The sequence below is a fragment of the Oncorhynchus keta genome, unplaced genomic scaffold (assembly GCF_023373465.1).
Source record: "Oncorhynchus keta strain PuntledgeMale-10-30-2019 unplaced genomic scaffold, Oket_V2 Un_scaffold_3531_pilon_pilon, whole genome shotgun sequence".
NCBI classification, from domain to species: Eukaryota; Metazoa; Chordata; class Actinopteri; order Salmoniformes; family Salmonidae; genus Oncorhynchus; species Oncorhynchus keta.
In genome coordinates this window covers 2,025,791-2,035,790 of record NW_026290920.1, presented here as the reverse complement: position 1 = coordinate 2,035,790, position 10,000 = coordinate 2,025,791, and the positions used below count along the sequence as shown (strand labels likewise).

Below are 10,000 nucleotides of genomic sequence, written 5' to 3'. Positions count from 1 at the left end.
GACTTTGCCTTTGTTTTGGTTTGTTTGGTTGTCAATTAAGGTGTGCAGGGTGAATACATGGTCTGTTGTACGGTAATTTGGTAAAAAGCCAATTTGACATTTGCTCAGTACATTGTTTTCATTGAGGAAATGTACGAGTCTGCTGTTAATAATAATGCAGAGGATTTTCCCAAGGTTACTGTTGACACATATTCCACGGTAGTTATTGGGGTCAAATTTGTCTCCACTTTTGTGGATTGGGGTGATCAGTCCTTGGTTCCAAATATTGGGGAAGATGCCAGAGCTAAGTATGATGTTAAAGAGTTTTAGTATAGCCAGTTGGAATTTGTTGTCTGTATATTTGATCATTTCATTGAGGATACCATCGACACCACAGGCCTTTTTGGGTTGGAGGGTTTTTATTTTGTCCTGTAACTCATTCAATGTAATTGGAGAATCCAGTGGGTTCTGGTAGTCTTTAATAGTTGATTCTAAGATCTGTAGTTGATCATGTATATGTTTTTGCTCTTTGTTCTTTGTTATAGAACCAAAAAGATTGGAGAAGTGGTTTACCCAGACATCTCCATTTTGGATAGATAATTCTTCGTGTTGTTGTTTTGTTTAGTGTTTTCCAATTTTCCCAGAAGTGGTTAGAGTCTATGGATTCTTCAATTGCATTGAGCTGATTTCTGACATGCTGTTCCTTCTTTTTCCGTAGTGTGTTTCTGTATTGTTTTAGTGATTCACCATAGTGAAGGCGTAGACTCAGGTTTTCCGGGTCTCTATGTTTTTGGTTGGACAGGTTTCTCAATTTCTTTCTTAGATTTTTGCATTCCTCATCAAACCATTTGTCATTATTGTTAATTTTCTTCGGTTTTCTATTTGAGATTTTTAGATTTGATAGGGAAGCTGAGAGGTCAAATATACTGTTAAGATTTTCTACTGCCAAGTTTACACCTTCACTATTACAGTGGAACGTTTTACCCAGGAAATTGTCTAAAAGGGATTGAATTTGTTGTTGCCTAATTGTTTTTGGTAGGTTTCCAAACTGCATTCCTTCCACCTATAGCATTTCTTAATGTTACTCAGTTCCTTTGGCTTTGATGCCTCGTGGTTGAGTATTGCTCTGTTTAAGTAGACTGTGATTTTGCTGTGGTCTGATAGGGTGTTAGTGGACTGACTGTGAACGCTCTGAGAGATTCTGGGTTGAGGTCAGTGATAAAGTAGTCTACAGTACTACTGCCAAGAGATGAGCTATAGGTGTATCTACCATAGGAGTCCCCTCGAAGCCTACCGTTGACTATGTACATACCCAGCGTGCGACAGAGCTGCAGGAGTTGTGACCCGTTTTTGTTGGTTATGTTGTCATAGTTGTGCCTAGGGGGGCATATGTGGGAGGGGATGCTGTCACCTCCAGGCAGATGTTTGTCCCCCTGTGTGCTGAGGGTGTCAGGTTCTTGTCCGGTTCTGGCATTTAGGTCGCCACAGACTAGTACATGTCCCTGGGCCTGGAAATGATTGATTTCGCCCTCCAGGATGGAGAAGCTGTCTTCATTAAAATATGGGGATTCTAGTGGGGGGATATAGGTAGCACACAGGAGGACATTTTTCTCTGTTAGGATAATTTCCTTTTGAATTTCTAGCCAAATGTAGAATGTTCCTGTTTTGATTAATTTAATGGAGTGAGTTAGGTCTGCTCTATACCAAATTAGCATACCCCTGAGTCCCTTCCCTGTTTCACACCTGGTAGTTTGGTGGATGGGACTACCAGCTCTCTGTAACCTAGAGGGCAACCAGTGGGTCCGTCTCCTCTATACCAGGTTTCTTGCAGGATGACAATGTCTGTGTTACCGATTTCTTTGGTGAAGTCCGGGTTTCTGCTCTTTAGGCCAAAGGCAGATGACCTCAGGCCTTGGATATTCCAGGATGATATAGTGAAGGCTTTTTGTTCCATAGAATGTCCAATGTTGTTGGTCGTGTGGTTTGGCCTCAGGCCAGTAAGTGTGAGCAGAGCCTGCTGAGCATCTGGTACATGCTATTGGCTTGGGCGAGTGTGAGAGTGGGGGTTGGGACTGTTTGCCCGCTCACTACCTGGGCGTATGTGTGGCTTCCATGTTGAGGCCCTCTTTGCGGGGGTGGGGTGCATGGGGTGGGCAGGAGTGGCATAGGTCTGATCTGAGGGGGCCTAAATGGGGTGTGGGCATGGTTGACGTGGGGGTGTTGATTGGTTGGGGTGAGGGTGTGGATGTGTCTGGGTGTACTGTGGTCTGGATGTAATTCCTCTTGGCGTGGGTCCTCTATGTGTAGGTCAGGGGGTCCTGCAGGTCTGGGAGGGTGTCTCGCTGGTCTGGGTGGAGAGTCTATTGATCTGTTGCTCCTGTGTGAAGTGTTGGGGATACGTTTGAGAGCGATGTCCTTTAGGGTCCTGGCAAAGGTGGGCACTGCTGCCTTGTAGAGGTGGACCTGGTCATAGAGGCTGTTCAAGTCCAGGGTGGAGTGGTGGGCCAGGAAAACATTTGGTTTTGAGGCACAGTCACGGGAAATACTTGCGTTTACCCGCTGTATTGTGGCAGGGTGGAAGTCTTTTCGTGGTAGCAGGGTGGAGATAACCACTTGTGCGTTGGGGAAAGTAGAAGAAGCCTTTTCAATCACTCCCTTCAGTGCTGTTGCCACCCTTTCCTGCTGTGCTCTCAGGTCGTTTGTGCCTGTGTGTATTATTATGTGGCTGGGTGAACCTAGTTGGTCCTCAGACAGAAGGTCGAGGGCACGCTGGGTGTTTGGACACCAGAGTTTAGACACACTATGTTTGGGAAAAAGTTTTTTCTTCTATATATTTCCCATTTGAGTCCATAAGTAGTACAATCTGTGTCTTGTGTTTGTCTTCTCTCTCTCTCTCTCTCCCTTCCCTACACTCTTTATCACAGCATGTTAACACACCTGATAGGAGTCTACAGCCCCAAGGGACCGACAGCTACTGGATAATGACTGTTTCACAAGCGAGAGACATGAAAAACCTCTTACTTCACCTCTTCACAAAAACAAACCAGACTCACCAAATAAATGTTTTAAAGAGGAATTAGATAAGAAAATATTGAGATGAAAAAAAGATTGAGAAGAGAAAAGATGAGATGAGAAAATATTGAGATGAAAAAAAGATTGAGAAGAGAAAAGATGAGATGACAAAATGTTGTGAAGTTTTAAGTAAGGAAGTGACAAAGATTGAATACAGAGATCTACTGAAACTGTGAAGGGTGAATTTCAGCCTTCAACTGAGATGTGGAATTAGTGAGAGCGTGATGGAGAGAAACAGATAAAGAGAGAACTACAAGGAGTGTTGTTCCAGTCCTTTCTCCCGAGAAAGCGAGAACTGAGGTGAGTACGTGGACCAGTATGCTGTTCACTCCCCTGCAGTGCAGCTGGTCGCCTTGTTTGAAAATGGATGTGTGGCCAAACATGGTGGATTACAAAACATGGTGTCACACCGCCTCCTGTTAGGCCACGCAGTAATGAGTTTAAGAGGAGAGAGATCAGGCCTGTATAACAATGCACACAGACACACACACACACACACGCACACACACACACACACACGCACGCACACACACACACACGCACACACACACGCACACACACACACACACACACACACACACACACACACGCACGCACACACACACACGCACACACACACACACACTAATTTCACCCCAGTCCAGGTGCATCCAGGGAACTCATCTCACCAAGGCTGGGTGACAGAGAAACGACATGAATGGCTTTCTCTTTAATAGTTTTCCCCTCTCCCCCTGATCCCAATGCCGTTTCCCTCTACAGACAGGGGTGAATTACACTATACAGAGAGAGATATGAAGGGGAGAGATGGAGGAGAACATGAATAAAGACCTTTTGGGTTTGTTTGCTTGTCAACAAGACTCCAGATTCATTTGATTGCTTGGTGAAGTTTGTGTTGTGACAGAAATGCCTTCAGTGCAGCAATAAGAAACACGATGATAGCAACTGAATACACAACAGGATATGATGAGTGACTAGTCTGTCAGGTCTGGAGTCAGTTTCTAACCATAGATGAGACATGTGTCTAACTGAATACACAACAGGATATGATGAGTGACTAGTCTGTCAGGTCTGGAGTCAGTTTCTAACCATAGATGAGACATGTGTCTAACTGAATACACAACAGGATATGATGAGTGACTAGTCTGTCAGGTCTGGAGTCAGTTTCTAACCATAGATGAGACATGTGTGTAACTGAATACACAACAGGATATGATGAGTGACTAGTCTGTCAGGTCTGGAGTCAGTTTCTAACCATAGATGAGACATGTGTCTAACTGAATACACAACAGGATATGATGAGTGACTAGTCTGTCAGGTCTGGAGTCAGTTTCTAACCATAGATGAGACATGTGTCTAACTGAATACACAACAGGATATGATGAGTGACTAGTCTGTCAGGTCTGGAGTCAGTTTCTAACCATAGATGAGACATGTGTCTAACTGAATACACAACAGGATATGATGAGTGACTAGTCTGTCTGGTCTGGAGTCAGTTTCTAACCATAGATAAGACGTTTGTCTAACTGAATACACAACAGGATATGATGAGTGACTAGTCTGTCTGGTCTGGAGTCAGTTTCTAACCATAGATGAGACATGTGTGTAACAGAATAAGTATAACTCTCAAACTGAATACGTATAATAGAATAAAGTACGTCAAAAATCAAGTCAAACTATTTCAGAGCAAGTTGCTCAAATCGTCACCAATGGAATGTTGGATGTTCCAGTGGGACGAGTTTGATAAAAACAACACGAGTTCAATGACAAATAAAAGAGTGGTGCACTGCGGCTGGGGGACACATTTCAAGGCCATCACATTTTCCTGTCACATTTCATAGTTGTCTTTGTGTCCTGTTTATATTCATTAGCCAGCCTGTAGACCTCAGACAGAGAGAGAGAGAGAGAGAGAGAGACCCTACAAGGCAGCGTATGAACACCCAGCCACATCCACCAGAGATGAAAGTCAAAGTGTTTCATGAAAGTACCATATTCATAATGATGTACATTAAAACAGTGCAAGAGTCATTTAGGTCACATCAGAAGCGTGGTGTGGGGAAGTGTGACATGGACCCTCCTGTCAATAGCCCAAGGGATGGGTTGATGGAGAGATGGAGGGATGGAGGAAAATAGTGATAAAGGTACATAGTAAAGGTACATTGGGATAGCTGGAAGTATGGAGGAATAGGATGGAGGAATGGAGGTACGTGGGGATGGGGAACGGGGAATAGAAAGGGGTGCAAGTAATGGAGGGTGAGTGGAAAGAGGGAATGGAAGGATGGATAAGGATAGGGGAAGAGGGGAGTGGAAGGATGGATAAGGATAGGGGAAGAGGGAATGGAAGGATGGATAAGGAGAGGGGAAGAGGGAATGGAAGGATGGATAAGGATAAGGAGAGGGGAAGAGGGAATGGAAGGATGGATAAGGATAAGGAGAGGGGAAGAGGGAGTGGAAGGATGGATAAGGAGAGGAAGAGGGAATGGAAGGATGGATAAGGAGAGGGGAAGAGGAAATGGAAGGATGGATAAGGATAAGGAGAGGGGAAGAGGGAATGGAAGGATGGATAAGGATAAGGAGAGGGGAAGAGGGAATGGAAGGATGGATAAGGATAAGGAGAGGGGAGAGGGGAATAGAGGGATGATGGATAAGGATAAGGATAAGGAGAGGATAAGAGGGAATGGAAGGATGGATAAGGATAAGGAGAGGGGAAGAGGGAATGGAAGGATAGATAAGGATAAGGAGAGGGAAGAGGAATGGAAGGATGGATAAGGATAAGGAGAGGGGAAGAGGGAATGGAAGGATGGATAAGGATAAGGAGAGGGAAGAGGGAATGGAAGGGTGGATAAGGATAAGGAGAGGGGAAGAGGGAATGGAAGGATGGATAAGGATCGGGGAAGAGGGAATGGAAGGATGGATAAGGATAAGGAGAGGAGAGGGAATAGAGGATGATGATAAGGATAAGGATAAGGAGAGGATAAGAGGGAATGGAAGGATGGATAAGGATAAGGAGGGGAAGAGGGAATGGAAGGATGGATAAGGATAAGGAGAGGGGAAGAGGGAATGGAAGGATGGATAAGGATAAGGAGAGGGGAAGAGGGAGTGGAAGGATGGATAAGGATAGGGGAAGAGGGAATGGAAGGATGGATAAGGAGAGGGGAAGAGGGAATGGAAGGATGGATAAGGAGAGGGAAGAGGGAATGGAAGGATGGATAAGGATAAGGAGAGGGGAAGAGGGAATGGAAGGATAGATAAGGATAAGGAGAGGGGAAGAGGGAATGGAAGGATGGATAAGGATAAGGAGAGGGAAGAGGGAATGGAAGGATGGATAAGGATAAGGAGAGGGGGAAGAGGGAATGGAAGGATAGATAAGGAGCGGGAAGAGGAATGGAAGGATGGATAAGGATAAGGAGAGGGGAGAGGGAATAGAGGGATGATGGATAAGGATAAGGATAAGGATAGGAGAAGAGGGAATGGAAGGATAGATAAGGAGAGAAAGAGGAATGGAAGGATGGATAAGGAGAGAGGAAGAGCGAATGGAAGGATGGATAAGGATAAGGAGAGGGAAGAGGGAATGGAAGGATGGATAAGGATAAGGAGAGGGGAAGAGGGAATGGAAGGATAGATAAGGATAAGGAGAGGGGAAGAGGGAATGGAAGGATGGATAAGGATAAGGAGAGGAAGAGGGAGTGGAAGGATGGATAAGGATAGGGGAAGAGGGGATGGAAGGATGGATAAGGAGGGGAAGAGAATGGAAGGATGGATAAGGAGAGGGAAGAGGAAATGGAAGAATGGATAAGGATAAGGAGAGGGAAGAGGAATGGAAGGATAGATAAGGATAAGGAGAGGGGAAGAGGGAATGGAAGGATGGAAGGATAAGGAGAGGGGAAGAGGGAATGGAAGGATGGATAAGGATAAGGAGAGGGGAAGAGGGAATGGAAGGATGGATAAGGATAAGGAGAGGGGAAGAGGGAATGGAAGGATAGTTAAAGGAGCGGGGAAGAGGGAATGGAAGGATGATGGATAGGATAAGGAGAGGGGGAGAGGGAATAGAGGGATGATGGATAAGGATAAGGAGAGGGGAAGAGGGAATGGAATGATGATGGATAAGGATAAGGAGAGGAAGAGGGAACAGAGGGATGATGGATAAGGATAAGGAGAGGGGAAGAGAATGGAAGGATGGATAAGGATAAGGAGAGAGGAGAAGAGGGAACAGAGGGATGATGGATAAGGATAAGGAGAGGGGAATAGGGAACAGAGGGATGATGGATAAGGATAAGGAGAGGGGAATAGGGAACAGAGGGATGATGGATAGAGGGACAGGGAATAAATACATGAGGAATAGAAGGATGGATGGATAGCTGAAGGAATGAAGTGAAGACGTAGAAGGACAGAGAGATGGAGGGAATAAATGAAGGATAGAGGGATAGGATGGGGACTGAAGGATGTTTGCTCTCACTTGTTCTCGTTGCTAGAATCATAACGAGGAGTTGGATCATGGTCGTTCCGTTGACATCATAACTTGCCAGCTGGTCCTGGGAGACAGAGACAGAGACAGAGACAGAGACAGAGACAGAGACAGAGACAGAGACAGAGACAGAGACAGAGAGACAGAGAGACAGACAGAGGACAGAGAGACAGACAGAGAGAGAGAGACAGAGAGACAGAGAGACAGAGAGACAGAGACAGAGGGACAGAGAGACAGAGACAGAGAGAGACAGACAGAGGGACAGAGAGACAGAGACACAGACAGAGAGAGCGACAGAGACAGAGGGACAGAGAGAGAGACAGAGACAGAGACAGAGAGGCAGAGACAGAGAGACAGAGGGACAGAGAGACAGAGAGAGAGAAAAAGACAGAGACAGAGACAGAGACAGAGACAGAGACAGAGACAGAGAGACAGAGAGACAGAGAGGCAGAGACAGAGAGGCAGAGACAGAGAGACAGAGAGAGACAGATACAGAGACAGAGGGACAGAGAGACAGAGGACAGAGAGACAGAGACAGAGGACAGAGAGACAGAGACAGAGAGACAGAGACAGAGGACAGAGAGACAGAGAGACAGAGACAGAGGGACAGAGAGACAGAACAGAGACAGAGGGACAGAGAGACAGAGACAGAGGGACAGAGACAGAGACAGAGGCAGAGACAGAGGGACAGAGAGGACAGAGAGAGAAGAGAGACAGGGACAGAGACAGAGGACAGAGAGACAAAGACAGAGGACAGAGGACAGAGAGACAGACAGACAGAGAGACAAAGACAGAGGGACAGAGAGACAGAGACAGAGAGACAGACAGAGACAGAGAGACAGAGACAGAGACAGAGGGAACAGAGACAGAGGACAGAGAGACAGAGACAGAGACAGAAAGACAGAGACAGAGGGACAGAGAGACAGAGAGACAGACAGAGGACAGCAGAGACAGAGGGACAGAGAGACAGAGACAGAGAGACAGAGACAGAGGGACAGAGACAGAGAGACAGAGACAGAGACAGAACAGAGACAGAGACAGAACAGAGAGACAGAGACAGAGGGACAGAGAGACAGAAACAGAGACAGAGGACAGACAGAGACAGGGGACAGAGAGACAGAACAGAGGGACAGAGGACAGGGAGACAGAGACAGAGGGACAAAGAGAGACAAGAGGGACAGAGGACAGAGACAGAGGGACAGAGAGACAGAGACAGAGAGACAGAGAAGAGAGACAGAGACAGAGGGACAGAGACAGAGGGACAGAGACAGAGGGACAGAGACAGAGAAAGAGACAGAACAGAGACAGACAGAGAGACAGAGAGACAGAGAGACAGACAGAGAGACAGAGAGACAGAGAGACAGAGAGAGACAGACAGACAGAGAGACAGAGAGACAGAGAGACAGACAGAGAGACAGAGAACAGAGAGATAGAGAGACAGAGAGACAGACAGAGGGACAGAGACAGACAGAGAGAGAGACAGAGAGAGAGAGACAGAGGAAGGACAGAGACAGAGGGACAGAGAAACAGACAGAGGAACAGACAGACAGAACAGAGAGACAGAGACACAGACAGAGAGAGACAGAGGACAGAGGGACAGAGAGAGACAGAGACAGAGACAGAGAGACAGAGACAGAGGACAGAGGGACAGAGAGACAGAGACAGAGACAGAGACAGAACAGAGACAGAGACAGAGACAGAGACAGAGACAGAGGAGACAGAGAGAGCAGAGACAGAGAAGAGCAGAGACAGAGAGACAGAGAGAGACAGATACAGAGGGACAGAGAGACAGAGGGACAGAGAGACAGAACAGAGGGACAGAGAGACAGAGACAAAGAGACAGAGACAGAGGGACAGAGAGACAGAACAGAGACAGAGGACAGAGGGACAGAGACAGAACAGAGAGAGGACAGAGACAGAGACAGAGGGACAGAGAAACAGAGACAGAGACAGAGAGACAGAGACAGAGGACAGAGACAGAGACAGAGGACAGAGGAGACAGAGACAGAGTACAGAGACAGAGGGACAGAGAGAGGACAGAAGAGAGAGGGCAGGGACAGAGACAGAGGGACAGAGAGGAACAGAGACAGAGGGACAGAGAGACAGACAGAGAGACAGAGAGACAGAAAGAGACAGAGGGACAGAGAGACAGAGACAGAGACAGACAGAGACAAGAGACAGAGACAGAGGGACAGAGAGAGAGAGACAGACAGAGGACAGAGAGACAGAACAGAGACAGAAAGACAGAGACAGAGGGACAGAGAGACAGAGAGACAGACAGAGGACAGAGACAGAGGGACAGAGAGACAGAACAGAGAGACAGAGACAGAGGGACAGAGAGACAGAGAGACAGAGACAGAGACAGAGACAGAGACAGAGACAGAACAGAGAGACAGAGACAGAGGACAGAGAAGACAAAAACAGAGACAGAGGGACAGGCAGAGAGACAGGGGACAGAGAGACAGAGACAGAGGACAGAGAGACAGA

At 46.7% G+C, this 10,000-nt stretch overlaps 1 protein-coding gene across 1 annotated transcript in view; it reads right to left on the bottom strand.

The window, feature by feature from the left end:
* Positions 1 to 10,000, bottom strand: part of pcsk6 (proprotein convertase subtilisin/kexin type 6) — a 156,446-nt gene that overhangs the window by 130,139 nt on the left and 16,307 nt on the right. Inside the window, 2 exon segments of the mRNA XM_052515977.1 lie at positions 7,505 to 7,553; positions 7,556 to 7,580. Of these exon segments, the coding sequence (XP_052371937.1) occupies positions 7,505 to 7,553; positions 7,556 to 7,580 (74 nt within the window).